This window comes from Hirundo rustica, chromosome 4 (assembly GCF_015227805.2).
Source record: "Hirundo rustica isolate bHirRus1 chromosome 4, bHirRus1.pri.v3, whole genome shotgun sequence".
Taxonomy (NCBI): domain Eukaryota; kingdom Metazoa; phylum Chordata; class Aves; order Passeriformes; family Hirundinidae; genus Hirundo; species Hirundo rustica.
The window spans coordinates 46795093-46819819 of record NC_053453.1 but is presented as its reverse complement, the minus strand read 5'-3'; the positions used below and the strand labels follow the sequence as shown (position 1 = coordinate 46819819).

The 24727-nt window shown below is 36.0% G+C and overlaps 1 protein-coding gene across 9 annotated transcripts in view; it reads left to right on the top strand.

Annotated features, from left to right (window-relative positions):
• NR2C1 (nuclear receptor subfamily 2 group C member 1) overlaps positions 1 to 24727 on the top strand; it is a 57083-nt gene that overhangs the window by 25186 nt on the left and 7170 nt on the right. For 8 of the 9 annotated variants that reach the window (XM_040063054.2, XM_040063060.2, XM_040063059.2 and 5 more), the window contains 11 exons: positions 2120 to 2201; positions 4158 to 4337; positions 6293 to 6440; positions 6542 to 6632; positions 7832 to 8016; positions 11400 to 11562; positions 13292 to 13413; positions 16442 to 16581; positions 18423 to 18560; positions 22214 to 22319; positions 22842 to 23394. In XM_040063054.2, the coding sequence (XP_039918988.1) occupies positions 2120 to 2201; positions 4158 to 4337; positions 6293 to 6440; positions 6542 to 6632; positions 7832 to 8016; positions 11400 to 11562; positions 13292 to 13413; positions 16442 to 16581; positions 18423 to 18560; positions 22214 to 22319; positions 22842 to 23016 (1530 nt within the window). In that variant the 3' untranslated portion in view covers positions 23017 to 23394. Of the gene's footprint in view, positions 1 to 2119; positions 2202 to 4157; positions 4338 to 6292; positions 6441 to 6541; positions 6633 to 7831; positions 8017 to 11399; positions 11563 to 13291; positions 13414 to 16441; positions 16582 to 18422; positions 18561 to 22213; positions 22320 to 22841; positions 23395 to 24727 lie in introns of those variants that run through there. The other variant, XR_005700646.2, reaches the window with a different exon arrangement.

Here is a 24727-nt window from a genome sequence, read left to right as displayed (position 1 = left end):
ACACTGATTGATTATCCACACGTTGTGTAAGCTTGAAAGAATCTCTATATTATATAATGCTTCTGTTTTTTTGAAACTCAACAGTTCTTTGCAAAATGGACATCCTAGGTCCTTGCTCCAAAGAATTTGATTACTGTGAATAGGGGACCAGTAGCAAAAGCCAATCCTATTGAGAGGCATTGAAGCATGCTAAGTGTTATCATACACATTGTATTTTAGGAAAGCCTGAACAAAAATCTAAACCAGTGGGATGTGAGTAGTCCCCATAAAAATTATTTTCAAAGACAGCTTAAGAGATGAGAAGTGTGTCACACTGGTTTAAAAGGCAAAATTCAGGAAAAGAGGAAATCTGTACAAAAAAATTGAAAGCTGTAGTTCTGATTGTATCATTTGGGCAAAATAGTTCAGTTTGACAGGCAGCAGAGTATTCTGTCACTCCGGTTTAATTGTTCTGTCAACTGCTGATATGTATGGGTAGCGATTTCCTTTGTCCATTTAAAAGTTCATGAAATACAGAGTACCATTCATTTGTTGTTCACCTGCATTCCTTTGGGATCTTTTGTATTTTCTCCCTCAAATGATCTTTCCACCTGCAATTTCACCTGTTTTCTTCTTCTTCTGTAGCCTTCACTTGAAATGCCCATTTGTTTGTTCTGCCAAAATCCTCTGTTATTGCATCTTATCTTTACATTGACTCATTTGGCAAGATCCTTTCTCCCATCATCTATTTTAACTTCAGTGGCTCTTCTTCATATTAATAATTAATTTTTATTCTTCATGTTCTTCAGTTAATAAGTTATCTGAGTCTGGGTTTTTATCTCCTCATGGGCTGATTCTGTAGTTCTTCCTTATGAGGAACTTCCCATTTCAGTGCAACTTTAATTTATGGAAGGACTTAGAATTTATTTTTATATACTTTATATAATATCATGAAAATACATAATGTTAATGTAAATTTGGAAGGATCAAAAGGTTAATATTCTCTTAACTCATCATCTTATTTTTCTTAAAAAGTTGGTGTTTTTTTAAAGAAAACTTAAGAGATTAATCTAAGAGACAGTATGGTTAACAAGGCTAACTAGAAAAGTATGCTTGTTAAACTTTCCTACATATATCATCTATACTATGTTCCAAACTCTGAAAAGCAAATTTCTAAATTTTCTCTGTGGAGGAGAGAGTACTTTCTGTTTTGGTTACTTCCTTTTTATCAGAGATCCTGTTCTGAATATGCAAAGCAAGAATGAAGAGTCTGGCTTCCCTAATTTAAGGCACAGTAGAAGTTAAAAGCTCTTCAAGCTTCTAAACTATATTCTCTTCTTAATAAGAAGAATCTTTTTTTCCTTTTCTGTGTCAAGATGGTGTTTGGTTGTTACTTGAGATTTGTGTATTCCTTTTTAAATGGAGTTTTGCTGTGCTTTATTTATGTTGTGGTGGGATAGTTTTCAAAGATTAGGTGAAATGTTCTGGTACTTGCCTTGTAGTACTGGAATTCTAAAATTATGTGTTTAACAAAGCTTTACAGGTACCAGAGATAGTTGAATGAGACAAGACAAGAATACTTTAATAATGTCAAACTGTTACTGAAAGCCAAGCTATATACCGGTTGGAAGTTAATGGCAACGTCCAGAGTACATTTTCTTTTGGTCCATATTTATGTGTATTATAAAAAAACGAAGTTAATAAACCTCTGTGTAGATCTAGTAGCCTTTACAAGGGATTTGTTTTGTTCCATCTGTTTAGTGCTTCCATCTCTTTTGTACTATGGATGAACCATTAGTATATAAATACAAAATTGAACTAAAGGTAAGAGTCTGCAGATGCTAAATGTTTTTCAAAATGTCACTCCATTTTGCGGAAGTAGTATTTAGAGAAATGAAATCTTGAATTCTTCTCAAAAGCATTACAGGTAAAACTCTTGTTCCCTCCTGAAAGGGAGCTCAGTGGCATGGCAGGTAATGACTTTGTGTCTCTGAAGACTATTAGATGTAATCAAGAAAACATGATACCTTGTAGATTTAATACCTTATCTTAGACAAAAACACACAAGCATAATGTATATTTTACTATTTCTAGATGGTGAGAAGAAGAAAAATTCAATTCTTTCACACTTTTTTTTCAGATTTTAACAGACAACTCTCCCAATGAACAGGGCCTAAATAAAGTGTTTGATCTATGTGTTGTATGTGGAGACAAAGCATCAGGTATTTATTTTTTTCTTTCTTTTTTTTTAAGGTGGTGCAGTTTTATAAAAGCAGTTCTGAAGCTGTGTAACAGTTCGCATGCATATACACGTGTACATTTCTATACATGCAGTGCAAAACTTCACTAAATGGTACTCTAGTATCCATGGATAGGATTTATGGTTGTTTTACATAGAATCATGGAATATCCTGAGTTGGAAGGGGCCCACTAGGATCAGTGAAGTCCAACTCTTGGCCCTGCACAGGACACCCCGAGTGTCACACCATGTGCCTGAGAGCATTGTCCAAATGCTTTTTGAGCTCTCTCAGGCTGGTGCTGTGCTGGGGAGCCTGTGCCAGTGCCTAACCACCCTCTGTGTAAAGAACCTTTTTCCTAATATCCTACCTAAAATCTCCGTGACCAGCTTCATGCCATTCCCTTTGGTCCTGGCACCAGAGGGAGCAGGTCAGTGCCTGCTCATCCATTTCCCCTTTTGAGGAACCTGCTGACCACTATGAGGTCTCCATTCAGCAAGAATCAAACTTGCTAGGAAGTAAAATGTAAAAAAAAAAAAAAAAAAAAAAAAAAAAGGCAAAGTTTAATGTAAAAGATACGTTGCTAGAGCTCTAAATACTTGTCAGACCTCACCCATCTCAAGGAAATTGCTGCCAAACCTAAGGCAAAGATCTGATTGGTGTGTTCTAATTGTTAAAACTTCTCTGCCTCCCTGGAGGAGGGTTGGAGTCTCCCTTGAGGAGCTGGAGTTCCAAGGAGGTTTTCCTCCTGTGCTGGCCTTGGAGTATTGTGCAGTGGTAATGACTGTGGGGAGAGTGCCATGTTCCTCTGAGCAGCTGTAGCTTTTGGGGAGCCTCCCATGTGACAAGCACTGTCGTGAAAACTGATTTGGAGACACTTCCAAACTGGAATCCAAGAAGCTACATCAAAAGAGTAGGTGAAGAAGCAGCAATATTCATTTATAGAATGAATATTCCAAATCCAGCTGCCACTAAAATTTTTCAGACATTATTCTTTTAATATATATATATGATGCTTTTGAAATTTCACATTTTAGTAGTGATAAAAAGGTTGGGATAAAGGAATCTAGAAAACCTGTCAGAATTTCAGGAAACTTCAGGAAAGAATCTAAAAGTGTATTCTCCTAAATTAGGTCATATTTGTGATTTATTTTGTAATGTGCCATAGGTATTTCAAGGATTCATAAATTAAAATTGTTGTAACTGCCAAGCATGCCTTCAACAATCCTCTTTAGTAATGTTTATATTTTATGCAGAATCAAAGGAATTTACTTCTAAAAATAATTTTAAAACTTACTTTTTGTAGTATATCTTAGAAATCTTTATATTATACAGAAAACTTGAAGAACTGGTCTTCAAAAAAATATAAGTTGTAGCTATTCTAGAGTGTTCTTTAACTGATGTTTTACTGCAAGAACTATGGACATACCATTACCCTGTTAGGAAAATGAAATCTGAAAGTAGAGCTTTGATGTGATTGCCTCATGCTGTCAAATGCTGTGTGTGCACTTTGCATGGTTCCATTAGATTTATTGCATACAATTTCAACAGCTGAATTTGTAATGAGCAATCACAGGGCTTGTCTGTAGGGAAAATGACTAGAGAAATCTATAAATTAAAATATTTTTTGCTGTGTTCTTACTAACCTGTTTTCTTAGCCTTTTTTAACACTACTGTCAACAGATAAGAAAATAATTTAATAATCAACTGTCCCGTTTGTAAAATCCTGTTTAAGCGCTTTGAACTAGAAAAATGGTTCACTTGCTTTTTTATGTTGTTTTATAGCCCCAATACATTTTAAGATCTGCAACCGATGGGGAAAAACAAGTCGTCCTTTTCTGAGTAAAACAGCTAATACTTTGTTTTTAATTTTTGTCAAGTCTAAAAGAACGATATTATACTGTAAAATTAATGTCACATTTTCTGTCATTTTGTGACTAGGGCGTCATTATGGAGCAGTAACCTGTGAGGGATGCAAAGGATTCTTTAAAAGGAGTATACGGAAGAATTTAGTTTATTCCTGCCGAGGAACAAAAGACTGTGTCATTAACAAACACCACCGGAATCGCTGTCAGTATTGCAGGCTGCAGAGATGCATCGCCTTTGGGATGAAACAAGATTGTAAGTCTGAATAAGAGCAAACTGCTTCACCTGGCAGCTACTTCGTGCTGCAAAAGATATGTGTTGTATAGATACAAGTTGTCATCTTAGTTACGTATTTTTAAATCATTGCATCTTTTTCCTTTAAAGAATTGTACCTGTTTCGTGTGTCAGAAATAATAAATGCTTTCAGGTGTTTGCTTTAAAAGCTTAATAAGCTCCATCCCATGCGATGAAAGTGAATGAACTGTTATTCCTACATGGCAAATATTGAACATGTCTGCAGGTTTGGGGGGTTTTTTTGTGCAGTTCAACTTTTTTATGTGTAAATTAAGCTACTGAACTTTTTGAGCTCTACCTTCCTTTCAGTTTTTCCACAGCTGAGATTACTGGCAATTGCTGTTCACTTTTGGCAAAGCTCTGCAGAGACAGTTATTCATAGGGCAGGGATCCCTAGTGATCTAAAGTTCAATTCTTACCAATTCCTGCAGATTCCAAATTCCTTTTTAGCTTTCCATACATTAGATGTAGTGGTACTGCAATATCACAGCAGTATCAGCATACTGAATACACAGAAAATCACACAAAACACAAATTCTTCAGACCTAATACTGTGACGCTGTTGTAGTACATACAGTATCGGTCTTGTTCTCTGCTCTCCATCATCCTGCACTTGATTTACTGACCCTCTTGAACCTCTGTGGACATTTTCCTCCTTACAGCCCTGCTTCTGTCAGCAGAAATCACTAACACAGAGGAAATAAATTCAGAAAGGGAGGAAAAACTGAGGCAGTGAAAGTGGATCTTTACTTTCTAGTTCAGCTGGCAGGGAGTAAGTAAGAAAAGGCCCCTCCACAGAAGAGTTTTTAAGCAGGACAGAATCACTGGGCTTAGGGATCAGAAAGCAGGAAAATAATCTCAGGGTCATGAGGGAATACTGAGTGAGGGAGAGAATTATTTGGTGATAAAAAGTCTCATTCCTCAGTGAGGTGAAGAAAGGAAAGAGAATTCAGCATGGTCTTGGACTGTAGCTCCCTGAATGAGGGTTATTTGTCCCTTGAAGAAGCCTTTTCTCAGCAAAGTGAGATCCTGTTATTGAGCACAGCATTTGCAAAGGAAGATTAAATACTTGCTTCCATCTCCTACCCTTCAAAGCACTATTTGTGGATTGCAGGCCGACTTCAGCAGCATTGCCGATACTTAATATTTCAACATTTGAGGTGTAATATTAAGTGTAAAAATTGGGATAGTGTCACAGTCTACTGCTATCTTGAAAAGTTTTTAATTTTTATATCTGAATTTACACATTTTTCATATTTCCACATTTTCCCCTTAGGGGATAATACTGTAAGTTTCATTTTAATGTTCAAAGCAAGGTGATATATCTGTAGGCTAAAGCCTGGATTCATTCCACTTTGTTTCACTGAGTCATTCAAATTAAAAATCCACTTACTCTGAAGTCAGTGATTCTGGGCCAGGGTGCTGCCCTGAACTGAACTTTGTGAATGTACCTCTCCCTCTGTATTGTCTGAGGTCCGAACTTGAGGACCTAACTTGGGGTCCTTCTTTAAGTGAATGAAGTTACGTGGGTTCAACACAGACCTGCAATCCATAGAAAAACGTACCACAAGTCCTTTATAAAGGAAGTGAGAGTGTGAGATAGTGAAACTGAGAGAATGAGAAGCTTTAAGCTTCCACTTTGATTCAAATTAAACATGAGGGGATGTCTCTTCCTTGTAATTTAAAAATGTTATATATGATTGATCTCAGATTTTGGCTACTACATCATTTCAGTTAGAACTCATCAAATCGGTGTGCTGGTTTTTATCCAACTTGTTAGCTTGTTGGTTATGGGATATGTTTTATATATATTTTAGTTATTTTCAGAATTATAATTAAAATCAAGAAGAGAAAAAAAAGTATTTCTTATTCTGTAATTCATGGTGTGATTTAATGGTTGGGTATTATTTCTGTAGCTGTACAGTGTGAGAGGAAACCTATTGAAGTGTCAAGAGAAAAATCTTCAAACTGTGCAGCTTCTACAGAAAAGATCTACATTCGGAAAGATCTTCGTAGTCCATTAGCTGCAACCCCAACTTTTGTAACAGACAATGAAACAGCAAGGTATGTAAATTGTATTCAGAAGTGACTATCTCTGTCTTCTGAGAAAGGAAAATTCAATTTTAAAATTAATCAGAATTAAAACTTGTGCTGTTTTCTGTCAGATCAACAGGTTTGCTGGAATCAGGAATGTTTGTTAACATTCATCCATCTGCAATAAAAAGTGAGCCTACTGTGCTGATGACTCCAGATAAGGTATGTGATGATATTACTGATATATTAAGTAGAGGTAATTGCTGTAATTGCATATGTAAGAAGAGAAGGGTGTTCTATTTGGTTAAATTAATTTTTAAAACACTCCTTTAGAACATTAACCAGTGTTAGAAATGCTTTCTCTTTACAAGAATCCTCTTAGTCTCACACGGTAAAAATACTGAAAACATGAGGAAGTATATGCCCTTCCTTCACATTTATAGAGAGCCTTAAGGGCTGTATTATGTTAATTTTTGTGTTGGGGTAATTGCTAAAAGTAAAGTAAGATGTTCACAGAACTTATCATGGCACTATCACAGTGCCATGTGTAAATATGGTTGGATTTTTTTTTCTCCTGAATCACTATTTTTTTGGCAAAGCTGATAAGACCTATGTCATGAACAATTTTATTTCTGAGCTGGTTTTCTTTTGTTTTCATTCTGTTGCACTTACTGATCCACTAAAGCCAGGTGGTAGCTTCCTCACATATGCACAGTAGGAAGCATTTGTGTTTTTCTAGCTGATATCCAATTACCTCATACTGTTCTCATGCATTTACTTTGCTTGCTTTGTCTGGTGTTAGCAGCAGCATACTTGTTTGTAATAATGTACTTCTTTTTTTTTTGTTTCTTTTTTTTTTTTTCCTTTTCTTTGCTGGGACAGAGTGGGACACGTCTTACTGCTTCTCATAGTTTCTAGCCAGTACAGAATCACTTTTTTCCTTTGCAGTTAAACAAGGACATAGACACCATAAAGGCTACAGCAGAATTCTTTTTCTGCTTTGTTTATAAAGGTGACTTTTCACGCATTCATTCTTCTCAGACATTCTCCTACCCTACTACTACTGACTCACTTACATGGGGAAGGGAGACGCTAACAATACAATCTAGAGCAGTCTTATATCCTGGTGACAGATCAGTGTGTAGAGATGTGAAATCTTCCTGCACTTGCTTACCATCAGCAGTATTCTTCCTGAAAGAAATAGATAGCTATTTTACAAGTAAATATCAAAATACTCCTTATTTTAGATGCAGTGCCGTGTCTAATTTCTGTATTGTGGTTACCCATATACTGAAAACAGTTTTCTTACAGGTATATCTTTGCATATGTTCCGTTCTTCATTTATGTGAGAGTCTGGCTCTTCTCTTGCAGGTTAACAGCTGCCAGTTAACCGAGAATTAAAAGCTGTTCTTTTCCCTTAGGTAGAAGCATGTCAAGGAGATTTAAGTACACTGGCAAACGTGGTGACTTCATTAGCAAATCTCAGTAAATGCAAAGACATTTCACAAAGCAATACGGAGCTATCCGTGATTGAGAGTTTGAGTAATGGAGATTCATCATTATCTGAACTCAAGCAAGAAGAACAAGCTAGTAATGACGTTACAAGGTAAAGCATATTACACTTAAAAATACTGTCCTTTCCAGGAGAAGGTCTCTCAATTCAGACCAGACAATTAGTTAAATCATCACAATGTAGGAAATTTATCTGCTTTAAAAGTAATAGTAATATCAGTGCAAACTCATGTAGAAGATAAATATTGCAAGATTCTTCCAAGTGACATCAAAAGAAACTCCCATTAGAGAAATAAATCCTTTTAGTTGTTTGTACTTGGAACTAATTTCAGTATAAATGTTACAGCTGATTTACTTACCTTTTGGTTGGCTATACTAAGGAATGTTAGATCTTGTACTATAGTCTTAGTACTTTGCATCATCCGGGAAAACTTATTCTTTAGAGATCTCATCGGTATGGTAGTTAAGTGCCTGTAACTATTAATCACCTTGAAAGCTTGAAAAGTATTTTCCTTCTGCACAGGAGAAGTAGCAGAATTCTCACTATCAATATTAATACATTCACTGAGAGTCTTACAAACTTGTGTCTTGCACTGATTTTAACTGAGCCATTGCAGTGAGCCTATATGTAAGATGTACGTACAGAACTATACAGAACATCCATAGTTATTCCATCAATCACAATCATGTTCTTCCTTGCTTGTCATCTCATGCAAGCTTCTGACTTCTGTCCCAGCAGTATTTTTTTACATACCACCTACGTTTTACATGCTGTTCTGAAAGTGTGTTGAGTAAATCCATTAAGGGGAAAAAGGTGGGCATGTAGTGGCTGAAATAGCTGGTTTCCTCTGTAGTCTCTACCTCTTTGTTTAACTCCAAGCAGATTGCATTTTTTCTGCTCCTTTCTTTATATACTGCTTAGAAAGTCAGTCTGATTTTTTATAGATGCTGATTTGGGCCTTTGCTGTGACCTCCTAGGTAAAGAATGTTAGAAAATGCCATGTTAGTATTGTTACATGTGCTGATAGACATCATTCAATACTATGGCTGTTCAAAGAGATGTAGTAATCTTTCATTTGCTGGCACTTTCAGATGCTTATTTTTACCAACTTCAGGGTTTCTGTTCAGTTTTAAAAGTCTGTCTATGAAAAGGCATCAGGTATTCTCAGCCAGAGAGCTTGAAAGAGCTCTGACTTGACATACTCCTGTCAAGTAAGTTACCTAATTAAGTAAATTACAGTGGGGAGGTTCAAGTTAAACACTGCTGTGAAAGAGAAGTTGTTAATCCAACAGAAACTAAAATTTTTCTCTAAATTATTGATTTCCCTATCCGACCCTGTGCCAGCATGATCTAACAGATGCAGAGGTTTATTGAGGAAGTAGAGTTTAAGGGACTTCAGAGACCACATTTCATCCATCCATGCTTTTCATGTAATTTATTATATTCATTGCTTGCAGTAGTTGCGGTTTCACTTTTGCTGACATAAAGTACAACTTTTGCTGCAAGCACCTACTGCTTTTATATTGTAGTTTTACATGCCTTGTACTCTAATGCTTCATGATCTTCTTTCTTTATCTGTGGTCCTATATGTCTGTTGACGAGTGAGCCTGACAAAAAGAGAACCAAAATTGTTTGTAGCAAAGGATGTCAATGCCATGTATTTTAATGTTGATCATGCCTTGTTTTCTCACTTTGTGGGCTAGATTTTCATAGCTCCCAGCCAGGCTTTTTTCTAGATTGTCTTTTCTGTGGTGTTTTACCTTACAGACATTACTCACGTTGGGGCTTGGTGTAGGAAAGGACTCATTACTGAGCCATGGAGAAGCAAAGCTGCTACTGACTTCTGCTGGCTTACTACTGGCAGTTTATGAGATAGGAGAGAGAATTTTTTGAAAGCAATATTGAAGAATGAGTTAGGAAGTGTCATGGACAGACATGGTTAACAACTGTACGTGCCCACACTATTTAAGAAGGACTCCTCAGCCTGTGCTAGAATAAATATAGGATAGTGACAGATGCATATGATGTTTACCTTCTGGGGAAGTCTTGTTCCTCTCTTAAATTTCTGTCCCTACCACATGAAGAGCCCTGCAGAGATCCTGTTGTTTCTTAAAAAGCAGCTGTCACTGAGCTGCTGTGTTTGCCTGTTCTACCTTAGACTACAAAGAGTGAATTGTGGAAGACCTGAAACTCAGATCTTCCAGTAGGATTCCATAGTATGGTTTCTAGAGATGAGCCATGATTGCCTTCCCTTTGTGCCAGCTTTGCACATACCAGAGACAGAAGATGGTCCAGGTATGTCTGTATAGTCCACTTGTGTATGCCCCAATTACCCTCGTGTACACATCAATGTACACAGGCTAGTGAGGACCAAAAAGTGGTTCATTTACTATCCCGAGCCTTGAGGCAGTGTCAGCAGCTCTTTCACTGTGATATTTCATTTGGTTGTGCATAGTTGTGTCAAACAGCTCAAGTTTTTTAGTGTGTTAGTGAATTCACATAGCTAGAGAGTTTGGGGGTAGAGAAGGTGGCCGAGTTCTACCCCAGATTTTGGCATTAAATCAGTGATTTTAGACTCTGTGGTAATAAACATGTCTGTAGAGAATGAGCTCTACATACAAGCTGATAATTGGCTGTTGTAAGGTTTTCTGGCCTCAGTGCCTAGGTTTTTCATGCAACACTGCATATGTTGCTGTTCCCAGGATATATCTGTCATCTGTCTGTAGGCAGTGATCAAGTCTGTGTATTTTTGATTGAAGGGGTGTCAGTTGTGGTTCTCAGATGTATTTATGAACAGAAAAACGACACGTATTATCAAGCAGCAAAATATTGAGTAATATAACTATGCTTGTCCTGACACCTGCCCTCTTGCATTTGTGCTTGTGAAAGCCAAGTCCCTGCCACACAGCAGAGGGTAATAAGGATTGTATTGAAAGCATGGGGGTGCTTTCTCTTACATATTTTGAAGCAGTCTTTTCAAATTAAGTTGAAAAATCTAACAACAACTCATTACTTAACCAAAAAAAAAAAAAAAAAAAAACCACAAACCACCAAACACCAAAAAACAAAAACCACAACTTACTCTGTGCTTCATACCAGTAAAAGCCTGTAAAATTTATACATCACTAAGTGACTGTAACCGCAGTCTGGTGATCATGTCCTCAAAATGCTCATGCCAGCACTCTCAGTGAACATCACGAAAGAGATCTTGAAAAGCAAACTGTGATTCAGCAGCACAACCAATGTGTCAAAACTGTGAATTTGTTGGAAACCAGTGTGAACAGGATCTGCTGCTAATTTTCAGAGTTTCAGAGTTCGGTGGAATGTCAAGAAAAGCATGCTACTGATTTTTATTTTCCAAATCTCACTCTTTGAAACAGATTTCTGCAAACAGGTTTCAAACTTGTGCAGGTTCCTCTTAAATTGAAACGGTTTCCAAAACAAAATTTTCTTTTTGTTTGTTTGTGATCTTACAGGGCATTTGATACTCTTGCAAAAGCATTAAATCCAGGAGAGAGTGCAGCATGCCAGAACTCTGAAAGTATTGATGCCAATGCACAGCTGCTTGGTGGAGAAACAAGCATGAACATCGTTGAAATAGAGGGGCCACTACTCAGTGATGCTCATGTAGCATTCAGGGTACTGAATACTTTCTTGCTGTTGACTGTTTATAACTATTTTGACATAGCGATGTACAATAATGATCTAAGTTTTATTTTTAATTTCTTAAAGTTGTATTTCTTTAGGTATTGGCATTAATTTACAATTGATGAACTGCTTTTGTTCGCTGGTTAATGCTTTGTTTGGCAGAAAGTACTGCACTCTGAAGTGGTTTAGCTGCACTGCTTATTTTATAGTTTCTTACCTTAAAAGTACTGGGTAATCTATACAAAAAGATTTATATAGACAGAGTATTTGCATGAAGCCGAGTCAGCATCCACATTCTCACTTGTTAACTGGTGGATCTTGATGGAATTTGCAACTGGATTTTGAAACTTTAAAGTGTATTTGTCAGTTTCTTGTTTGTGTAGATACCCTGTTTTAGCATGGTAGTAATTGATTTACATACAGTTTCTGTGTTAGATAGCCATATATTTTCTGGATTTATTTCTCATTTTACAAGATTGCAGAAATTCCTTCTATCTATTTTTTTCATTATCTTATTTTTCATGGACAAATCAAAAAGCTTGGTCATCTGAAAACTTAGTAACAGGCATTTGGTTAAACTTTACCCCTGTTATCAGCATCTGTTTTGATAATTCAAATGAACACCTCTAATGCAGATGTCAGGTGGTTTGTTTTGTTTTGTTTTGTTTTTTTAATTGCATTAGCCAAAATAGTATGTTAAAAAGTATTAATTTCTGAAGACAGAATTACGAGTTCTAAGCTATTTTGGGTCAAATTTCTTTTCTTCACATATGCAGGTAACATCACTAATTTTACTTACTAACATTGCGAAGGGTCCTTCCTGATGTATGTTGGTTATATTTTTTGAACTTGGGAGCAGCTGTATATTAGGTATTTTACACAAATACTGAAAGATTTCTCATTTATTTATTTTAAAACATTAAGTAAAAAAATATGTTTTGTGAAATGGAATTCATGCACAGACACACTCTCTCTCTCTCTCTCTCTCTTTCTCTCTTTCTCTCTTTCTCTCTGTCTTTCTCTCTTTCTCTCTTTCTTTCTCTTTCTCTCTATTTCTGTCTTTCTGTCTTTCTCTTTCTCTTTCTCTCTCTCTCTTTCTCTCTCTCTTTCTTTCTCTTTCTCTTTCTCTTTCTCTTTCTCTTTCTCTTTCTCTTTCTCTCTCTCTTTCTCTTTCTCTTTCTCTTTCTCTTTCTCTTTCTCTTTCTCTTTCTCTTTCTCTTTCTCTTTCTCTTTCTCTTTCTCTTTTTCTTTCTCTCTCTCTCTTTCTTTCTCTTTCTCTTTCTCCTTCTCTTGCTCTTTCTCTCTCTCTCCAGGAGTTGTAACTCCTCTAATGTAAGCAACTCATTCCAGTTACAATGATTCTTCTCTCTTATTCTTTGAGAGTGTCTCAGAATTTGAGTTTTGAGATTTTCCATCTCCAGTTGTCCCAGACATCTACAAATCTACATCTTTATCTACAAATCAAACTTTTTGTCTTTTTTGTTGCTTTGTAGTTACATAACATTCAGCGTGTAATGGTGTGGCTAATAATGCAAAAGGCAGTCATTCAGTTTTGTGTTAGGCTTATATCTTTCTTATTTAAAGGACAGTTTTATTTTTTCACTTAAAAGGAACTCAAAAGACTGATTTCTTCCTAAACATATCATGAAGAAAGTAAAATAACTGCCTTACACTTTCTTCTTTTTTTCTTTTTCATTTCTACTTTTTTTTTTTTTTGCAGCTAACCATGCCTTCTCCTATGCCTGATTATCTTAATGTTCACTATATCTGCGAGTCTGCCTCCAGGTTGCTTTTCTTGTCCATGCACTGGGCACGTTCCATTCCATCTTTCCAAGTTTTGGGGTAAGTGTTCAGTTACTCTTATTTGCTTATATTGTAGATATGTGCTTTTGAATTTTGGGGTTTTGCTGTCTTCTTCAGGTACTTCTAAAAATAAAAACCTACTAATTAAAACTGTTATAAATCTTAATTGTAAGGTAAATTTTCTGAATCAAAACAACTCCCAATTTAAGACCAAATTCAGGACTTTGGTTGGGTTTTGTAAGAAAAAGGAGTAGACAAATGCCCACACACTGCTACTTCTTAAATATATTTTAAGAAAACAGGAATTTCTATCAGCTTTCTAATAGCTACATCTCTGTGCTACATCCTGATGCTTATCAGGCAATCACCAAAAAGAAGCTCTTGCCTGAATCCCCCAGATTTTTATCTTTACAAGGTGAATTACTAGTAATAATTTTGCCTTTAATAACCTATTTGAAGAAAATTATTAGCTAGATTCAGCAAACACTCAGAATGAAGTTGTCTAATTTCAGAAGATTTGCCAAAAATAAATGGCTCCTGTAACCAAAAGGTATTTCTAATTGTTCTTTTTACATTTTGTATAACATCCTGACTTCTCCATCAGAATTCAGTATATCACTTAAAATTCTTAAGTTCAGTTTTGTAGTCCATTGCTGATCATCATGAAAAACATGTCCAAACTGCATGGGAAAAACTGATTTATGTTATATTCAAAAGCAATTTTATGAAGATACATCAACAAAGATACTGTATCAGCTCTGACACAAATTGTGAATAAATCATGTTAGTTTGTTCTCATCTGCAGTGTTACTGTTTAATTCAATACCAAAATAGCCTGTGACTGTGCAGCAAAGAGAATTCCCTTTTAAAATGAGGGATTGTTCTCTTTTCCAGGAATGCTGTCAAAAGCAGGATGATCTGTGATTACCATTTGTGTTTACTCAGGTGCTTCAGCCAAATGATTCTACAGTTTTTAAGGAAAGATCCTGTATTGTGTGTAATTAAGTCTATGTTTTGGGGAAGAACAAAGGAATATTGTATAAAGTTAAATAATAGTAAGGGTAAAAAAAAAATAGGTAAATATGATGTTGTATTTGGATAGAAATAGTTGACCTGCAGAATTACAAAATGCATAGCAAATAAACATAGTACATGATGTCATACAAAGTTTTAAAAAGTTTTTTGTTACAGAGAGACACTCCAAATTAGTACAAATTGGTAATCTAACAACAAACGGGAATTGCTTATTAAAAATAAAATGTAGTACAGAAGACCTCTCTCTCCAAAAAGATTTAACAAGAAAAATCTGCACATGCTCTTTTTATCTGTTATTTCACAATATATTTTTCTGCTTAAAAATTATGGAGGAGTAAGCTGCCATAATAGTGTTAATATTCATGTGTAATAGCATTTATAGACACAGTCAAGATCTCGGGCAACAGTATATAAATAATACAAATTTGCAGTTTTCCTTTGAAGCACTTAAGATGCAAATTATTTTCAAGTGGACATTTATTTGAAATTAATGCAGCCCTTATAGTTGGAACACATTACATTCTATAATTTTGACTTTCAGAAGGGTGACTCATTTCACTTTTAAACTGAAGAGAAATTCATGGAGCATGATGAGTAATAGTTTTGTAAGGAAGGGGGATAATTGTACCTAGGTTGTTTCCTCCACAGGAAACATTCTGCTTTAGTCACAGCAGGATAGTTGCTTTGACCTAATGATGTAGTTAATGTTGCCAGATACTGATTAGTTCATATTCCTGCATGGGCATCTTCATTTTCAAGAGAGTCCTACTGAAACCTTCATCAAGCTCTCAAGTTACAGCCTCTTAGTTTTGTGAGGATGCTTAAGCAAACTTAGGAACTGGTTCTACTGTAACTTTGACTAGCCATAAAGATGCTGTAGATGTTATGTTCATCTACAGACATGTGTCAGAGGAGTAGCCAGTATACCCTATGTGCTCAGCAAATAATCCCTTTGATTATGTTAAAGGAGATGAACAAAGATGTGACAAATACATGCAGAAGCTGCATGTAGAGTATCATGTCTACCATACCAAGAACTTGATCATAATGAAAAGTATTGCTCTCAGTAAGCTCCCTGTAATCCAGTTAAAGACACGTCTGTGTTCACCTGTCATTTGGCATCTTAGTATTGCACTAAATCATCAGAACTGTTCTTGAAGATTACATCAACATTCTTGCAAAAATCCATTCCAGTGTATTTTTCTAGTTGAAATCCTAGCTTTAATATGCTTTTCTTCTTTGATAGCTGTTATACTTCTTTTAAATTTCCATTATTTATATTCACTGGTTAAAACTAAAACATGGTACGTGAATTTGACTCCTCTCTGTTGGGATTTGCTTTCTAAGGTACTTAGCTCTTGTTACACTCGGTGAGTTAGAGATGCTTGGCATTACTGAAAGTTAGGTTACCGATACAGAAGTGGCTGAATATGAATTGATATGTTTAATTTTAAGCTACAGCAAGGAAATCCTCATGACTGGTATTTATACTTTGAAGTCTGATTTCAAACCTTATTCCAAACTTGAAAGGGATGCAGAAAGTAGCAGTCAGGAAGCTCAGAAGCTTGATCACACATGTTCCATTTGACCTGTATCTTTAATTAAAAAGTTATACCAACCTGTCAGTTTTCAAGTAAAAAAAAAAAAAAAAAGACCCCGAGTCTGTTCTATGTCCATAATACAGGAACAGTGCAACTTTTTTGTCTATGCATATAAATGTCCCAAATCTTAAGAAAACTAGCATTATGGAGTACACTGTGACAGTTGTAATTTACTGTAACTTCCGCTTGCTTTTGTAATAGAAATCTATCTGCTTTTAGGTCATTTAAATAAAAAATTATTGCTTTACAAAAGTCACTTTAAACCAGGTACTTTAATTCTAGCATGCAAAGAAAAATGATGCAAAACTTCACTGTGGTGTTGGTTGTAATGATTGAATTGGATTAATGTTTTATGAAGTGTTCTTCAAATTAAAAAAAAAAAAAGTGAATGCAAATAGCTGGTTTTATTAAATTATTGTGCTTTTTAATAGACAGGATAACAGCATATCATTAGTAAAAGCCTGCTGGAATGAACTTTTTACGCTTGGTCTAGCACAATGCTCACAAGTTATGAATGTGGCAACGATCTTAGCTGCTTTTGTTAATCACCTTCAAGGCAGTTTACAACAAGGTAAGATGTATACTGTGCACATGCCAGACTTGGGGAATTACTTGATGTTTTTTAAGTTTTGCAGTGCACAGAAGCTATTTATCTTTAAGTAATTATTGTAAATTTTCTGTTTAAAGAATTTCCTGTTAGTATTGAAACAAAATGATACTAGCAATTACAGTCCACAAAATAGAATTTTTTAGCAATTTTTCAAAAGTCAGCTGTGCTAATATTTAACTCCAAATGAAAACAAAATATTATTTTTATTTTTGTGTGTTGTAATGTCTAATAGCGTTCTGCTATCTGTTAATATCATCAGCCCAAATTAGGAATATTTTGGGCAATGTTCAACGTTAAAACACAAGAGTATTGTGAATGTGATTACTCTGTATGAAGGATACAGAGTAAAGAATGACCCACCTGTCCTTGCTCTTCCTAGCTGTGACATGAACCAGCTGAATGCCAACTTGGTGATACAGTTCCTTTACATAACTTGTCTTGTTGACTTCCGTGTATTAGTTTTAGTCTACGTGGAAGTCTTCAACAGATCTTCACTAAGTACGCTTTGCTCCTTGTTAATCCTATGTCCTGCATCTTTGCCATATTTTTCATTCAAGTGAAAGCCATGTCAGTTGGCCTCTTTAATTATGTTGTTCTGACAGGAGGGGAGTCTTTTAGCTAAGCTTTGGGTGCTTGTGGATATTCACAAGGTTGTCAGCACTAAAAGTTAACCAGTCAATAATAGTATAGTCTTCATCTGTTCATAGTCATAACACATTATTCATAAGGTGGATGCACATTCAAAAATCTAAGCATTTTCAGATTTAACTATATTTTTGAGTTGTTTGCTGTCAGAGATATAAAAATTCACTGTTGCTGATGTTATGCAAATGCAGATTGGTAAACTGGAAAAAACCAACCTACCAGATTATAGATTTTTCATGTTCTTTTATGATAAGGTAATTTAAGAATTATTTCCAAGGGGTTTTTGTGATTTAAAAACATCCGCAAGATCCTCCTATAAATAACGATAGCTTAAAACAAACTGATCAAATCATGAGATGTACTGGATCAGCTAAAGATACTAACAAATCTGTGGTTGTCTCTAGGACCAGATACAAATGGAATCTGGAAATTTTGGTCTCTGTAATATTTAAAGTATGTTTACCAGAAAAGGTATTGTAGTAATTGGTCATGTTTTTATCATTATTACAAATACATATTTCTACCATTCACATTGGGAATTCAGGTTGACTGCATGAACCAGTTGTGCAGTATGCCAGCTGCAGTATCTCCCAAGAGATACCAAGTTTGTGGAGTCTAGAGACTTCTTTGATGTGTTATGGAGGGAATGGGGTTTTCAAGCTGCTTTGCTATTGCTGACTCAAGGGGAACAGCTCTGCATCAACCACATTCCCTTCAGTGCAAATCAGGGGAGGTGTGTAGTACACCTTTCCCAGCAGTGGCATGGTCTCTGACTAAAATAGCCCATGAAGCTGTACACTACTTTACCATGTGGAACCTGATCCTTAGATACAGAGCACAGGTCAGCAGTAGCAGTGTATGCTTTACTTATAAGTAGTCTCTTACTTCCTTGATCATTTCAAGCTCTAATCTATGCCTGATTGCTGGAAGCATTAGTGGCAGGAAGAGCCCTAATTGGAAGAGGTGGAAAAAAGTGTTAATACTCCATAATTGTTGGTGTCAAGATTATTCAGACCTAATAGGAATTTATAGATGGCATAGATTTCTCGTTGTTTGAATCTAATAAAATAATGACTTTTAAAAGTCCAGTGTGACCACGTTTTTTGCACATGTGTTAACTTGGGATTTTTCTTCTTTTAATGTATGTCTTGATTTAGATAAGCTGCCAACAGACAGAGGAAGATTAGTAATGGAGCATGTCTTCAAATTGCAAGAGTTTTGTAATAGCATGGTTAAACTCTGTCTAGATGGATATGAATATGCATATTTGAAAGCAATTGTCCTCTTCAGTCCTGGTATGTAATTATTCCAAATGTAAAATTTTAATTTGTGCTATTTGTTGCCATATAGCTTCCATTATATGCAGTTACTGCCTCATTTGTTGAGGAATCTTGGAAGGTGTGTAAGGACTGTACGAAGAGAAGGGTTAATCTTCTAATGTTAACAGCTGAGTGTTGCTTTGGGGACTTTTTTTGCCTGGGAAGACTTTGATTATTTTTATTTGTAGATTTTTATTCTTGGCTGTGCCACTCATGCTTTTTTGTTGATTTGGGTTTTTGGTTGTTTTGATTTTTTTTTTCTTTTCATTTATTTATTTATTGCTTTTAATTGTGTGCCTCCTTTCTGAGGTACATTTTCTGAAGACCTGCATTTTCATTTTCTGAAGTGTTGCTCTTGCACATCCAATGAGATGGATTGAAATTGGGATTTTAATATAGGTAAGACTATCTGGGCATCAGTTCTCACATTCAGAGTTACAGAAGTATCATCTCCCTCCACACAGACAATGCATATAGCATTTCTGGTGAATGAACACCACAAACATTCACTTATGTTATTATTTCTGTCTTCTAAACAGTATTTGCTTAATGTACTCTCAGTAGCATTACTAGACATACATTAGACAGTGATGGTAATAAAACTTTATTTCCCTTCTGGGTGATTAGTTTACAGTAGGGAGGAAAGAGTCCGCTGGTTATGGTAGATATTTACTGGGTAACTACATTGTAACCCATATGCCTGGACTGCAGAAAGTTTCAAATTTAGTTTTCCTTATTGTTGTAGAATTAACTTTTCACAAAAGGCTTTCAGGTATTGTATCAGTATCCTGCAGGCCTTAGATTAATCATTCAGAATTGGGATTTAATACAAAGTCAAAACCAAGTCTTCTGATTAAAGAAAAATGTGCAAATCTCAAGTACTTTGTCTATCTCCAAGAATTTTTCATTCTCACATTTAGAAAGTAAGTCTTCAGTTACTCCATTTTTCATTAGAAGGTTTTAAAAGCACCAGCAGTTTCCTTAATCCTTGGAGCAGATGTTAAAATGCTCACAGAATCTTAGTGACCCCTGTCAGTAGTGTAGGACTTGGAGGAGATCTTGGTATTTGGTTCTTGTCACTTCTGTAGACTTATTAGATCCAAGAAGAACTTTGTTTTTGCATTCAGTTGCAATTCACCCTTATACAGAAAAATTAGTTGAGGTGAGAAAATCTTTTAGAACTTGGACATTTCCAAAATGTAAGTTTTAAACAGGTTTCCTAATATATAGAATTTGTATATTGTGAGGTTCTTGCTTTGCAGTTTCCTTCAGATTTGCATGATCATTTCTATGTGTAATATCTACCAGTAAAAGGGCAGCATGAGCAGGAATTCATGTTATTCATCTAAGTGCACAAACAAAACCCTGCCTATCTTCCATTGTTACCTATTTAGATAGATAGATAGATAGATAAGATAGATAGATAGATAGATAGATAGATAGATAGATAGATAGATAGATAGATAGATATTTTTATATATATATATATATAGCAGTAATGGAAGACTTCTGAGATGGAAGACATTCATGCAAATAAAAGGTGGTATAAGTAGAGTCAGAACCCTTCAGGGAAGATGATACATAAATTTCCAGAGGATACTCCTATTGTGATATTTTCCTATTGTGGATCACTAAGCAAAATCAGATCCTGGGTGTTTTACTATAAAACATAATCCTGCTGTCAGTCCTTATGACTAGGAGAGTCTTGCATGGTTTTGCTTGTACAGTTCACTGTGTCACTGAAACAGTTTCAGTTTCCTGACAAGCAGGACTCGCCATTAAACCACTTAGTTTAAACACAATATTAAGTATGCTTGAAAATCTTTGCAGTTTTCCTTTTCTGCTGAGTACTGAAGAGTTGCAAATACACCATTATTACAGAAGAGACTTTATTTAAGTGGATGGTCAGAGGGTGTTTGTTGGCTTTATTTAATAAATAATACTTGCAGGAGATGTAATTCTCCTGCAAGTGTTCCTTCCCCCAAAAGAGTCCTTTTCATGGCATTCTTATACTAACAACTGGTACAGGTTGCTCTAGGAAGAAATAAAAATTATGGGCGAATACCTCAAATCCATTTTTTAGAATTATATCCACTAGGATTTATGATAGAATCCTCTGGCCTGTGTGGAAAAATCAGTCCTGTTAGACACCAAAAAATACTTCTTGAGGAACCTTGTACTTGCAAAGTAGCATTTACCTATTTGTTTAGTCTGAAGTTTATTTGTCTCCTTCCAATTATATTTGGCAACACAAAAGGTAGAAGGAAAAACCTTAGGAAAAGACTTCTTGTCCAGTTACATGATTGAGAGAAATTTTCTTTAACTGATGTTTTCAAATTCACATTACTAATGAGTAGTTGCTTTAATGGTAATGTGTTGTCAGGACTCTTGATCCTTGAGCCATGGAACAAAATCTTCATACACATGAAAGTCATGTTGGGTACCTTGAACAGAAAGGATGTCCTGGCAGTGACTCACAGGCCAGAAATTAAAATTTGCAGGGATTTTACTGCTCTGCTCCAGGATGGGGCTGGGCTGTGCATGCAGCAGAGCCTTAACGTAAGAACCTCTGCTTTAGTAGGCCCTGGTGATTCAGCTGTGCCAAGCCAGCTATTTGATTGCAGCAAGACAGCCTTGGGCAAAGAGATTAGTGTAAAGGGTGTGCCAAGAAGACTTGAGATCTTTGTAAATGGCTGCCAGCGTACAAGCAGTGGTCTTCAAACTACTGTTTCCAGAAGCTGACTTCTCGCTGTGTTCCTGACATGGCTCTAAAAGCAGCAGCATGAAATGATGCATTTTGCACATCAGTTCTAACTCTTCACCTACATAATTTGTCATGCTAGTATGACAGTAAAATTTTTACATTAAGATAGATGGATAATGGAATTACAGACCACGTAGAGAGTTCAGAATTACTGGACAATAACTTCCAAGAGTGGCTTGGCAGTTAGGTTGATGTCCTTTCATTTTAGCAACACTTATATTTCAAGTGAGTTCAAATCACTGCTAAAAATTATGATGAGCACATTTGAAATTTTTGCACCAAATAGTTGACAAAGAACAACTTGTTACATACAAGCCTGTCTGAATTCAAAAAGCATTTAAACAATGCTCTCAGGCACATGGTGTGATTCTTGGGGTGTCCTGTGCAGGCCCGGGAGTTGGACTCAATGATATTGCTGGGTCCCTTCTGACTCAGCATATTCTAAGATTCAATGCTTAGGAAACAGACAGTTCACAGCTTCTTATTCTGCTTTTTCCACTGATCCTAATTTTATCCTTCACTTTTCACCTAAATACTATTTGTGCATCCAGTGTTCCAGAAAACGTCAGTGTGTTGAAACAATCCCATTTTACTGCTACGGAGAACAGAGTTGTATCATTAAGATTAACATTAACCTTGCAAGCACTGAATTTATTTCAATCCTTTAAAACGTCTGATTTTATTTATGGCAAGTTAAATAAAATATATATGTAATGAAAGAGAAATACAAGGAAGTAAAGTAGTGTCTACCACTGAAGTTGCTGCAGCTACCACCTAATCATTTCATTATGTTGGCAACTGAATAGTCTGTATGGATTTTAGTTAATTTTCTGTAGAATGAATATAACAGAGGTCTTTTTTTCAGATCACCCAGGTCTAGAAAATGTAGTACAGATTGAGAAATTTCAAGAAAAAGCTTACATGGAGTTCCAAGACTATGTAACAAAGGCGTATCCGGACGATACTTACAGGTCTGTAAACTCAGATGCTTACTTGATTGATTCTCTTTTCAGAGTCATTAATTTGTACAGTTTTTGATGCAATAGATATATAAATTTTCTTCTTACCTCCTTAAAGTTAAGAAATTACCTTTAGAACACTTCAAATATTATGCCTGTGGTCATACATATTATGCGTGCTATTTTTCATCTCATTATTAATTTCTAAAATTAAATAGCAGAAATAAATATTTGTAACATTCATTCTGAATTGCATCTATTTGGAATATTTCCTCATTTAGTCTTAAATCCAAACATACATAGTATGTGTAGTTGACAGGCATTCACACTTTTTCTGTACTGTTCAAGACATGACTAAACATAAATTTAATGCTGTACTGATTTATATATTTAAGCCTTTCATGAACTAAATGTAGCAAACTTTGACCAGTAGTGTCCCTTGTCTGTTTTTTCTCTTTACTAATAATATCATGGAGAACAACACCAAAATCTGTTATCTGCTAAGTAACACTTTTCACCAAACTTATTTTCCAGACTATCCAGACTTCTTCTCCGATTGCCTGCTCTTAGGCTGATGAGTGCTGCCATCACTGAAGAGCTGTTCTTCGCAGGACTAATTGGAAATGTTCAGATTGACAGCATCATCCCATACATACTGCGAATGGAGACAGCAGACTACAACTCTCAGATCATAGGTCATGGTGTGTAAAAGTAGCAGTCCAGATTCTGTACCATGGCAATCATGGTGATGTAAATGCATACCCTGTCTCCAAGAGATGGTCATAAACCTTCCAATGCACCTTTCCAAAGAAGCCTCATATTCCTCCTTTCCAGTACACTTGGGAAACATAGTGGAGTGTATTAGGATATAGGATCACTTCTGTTCTTCATCTGTCTTCAAGGACTTGTAAATTAACTTGATATCTGAAGAAAGTCAAGTATTTGATCTACCTGTTTTTGTAGGTAGATGGACTTGGAATATTTATGAAGTTCCGATTCATGAGGAAACTGAAGAAGCTTTGACTGAACTAAGGTATCTCAACTTAGTTTGATGTTTTAGACAAATAAATTAACTTTTCCTCTCTGGGTTTCGTTTTCAGTGTTTTGCTACTAGTTCTTTTTCACGTATCAAATTGAAAATACATAATCAAACATCCTGAAAAGGCCAGTTTCCATGCAGACAAGACCCAACTTAGTTTTGGCTATTGTTTTGAAGAGAAGTTAGTTTCTTGCTGAATTAAACCCTGGATACCATTACAAGTGCAGGGAAGGTAGAGGACATTCACATTTTAAAATATTCTGATGTTAACATTGATGCAGTTGATCAAGAGAAGTAGCAAAGAGTCAGTAGTGACTGTTTTGCATATGCAACAGAATACTGTATTGTAGCAATAATGTGGTAGACACCAGCTGTTTCATACTACAAAGAACTAACAGAGAAGTGTATACTGCAGGCATTCAAAGACAGCATACTCCTGCTTTTTCTGGTCTCAGAGCTTTTTCACCCTACCCCTTCCTCTTTCATACTCAGTGTCCAGTGATGGAGGCATTCTGGGTACCTCTTAACTTTTGTCCATGTCTTTTTTTTTTGTTACGGCTAGCCCTTGAGTATGTCATTCTCTTTTCCAACCAGTCCTGTATGATTACTTTTCAAATTTGAGTTTGTCAAATCCAGTGTCTTTCCATATGGGAGCACAGCCTCTGCTGCTTTTCCTTTCCTCATTAGAAATGCATCTGGATACTCCATGCGTGTTGCCTGAATCATACTCCTTAGCTCCATCTAAGGATGAGTTTAAATGTTCTTCTGTCTTGAGGATGTGACTCACTTGACAAGTAACACTGACATGCAATTGCTTCTTGCTTCCTTTTGCAACAGGAAGTTACACACCCCTGGCATGTTTATTTCCTGTTGGTTAAAATGAGAGAAGTATCCTAGTGAAAGTGATGGTCTTCAGACATCTAGGATTTTCTGAATCTTGGGTCAAGGCTGCGTTCTATTTAGCATGAACCCTTTCTTTCTCTGGCAAAACCAAGAGAGGAAGAGCCTCACCCTATCAAGAAACACATGGTTGCACCAGAAATTGCTTAGCCAGAAGATCAGATTAAATGGAGGCCTTTGCTGACCGTGCAGGGGCAGTTCCAAGGCCACCCTAGCACCAAGAGACTGCTAAATGAGGCTTGGGTTCTAAAGTTTTTGAGTTCTGTAGTTTTTCTCAGCACCTGAGAATCATTACCAGACAAAAAACCTGAGAACTGCTTCTGACACCAAATTTCTGTGTTCTTCTTAATTCTACTAACTGAGCTGCTTGGATCTTGCTCTACCAAAGCTCTGTAGACTGTATCACAGAATCAGATGATGGTTGGGGTTGAAAGAGGCCTTAAAGATCATTTAGTTCCAGCCACCTGTATGGACAGGGACA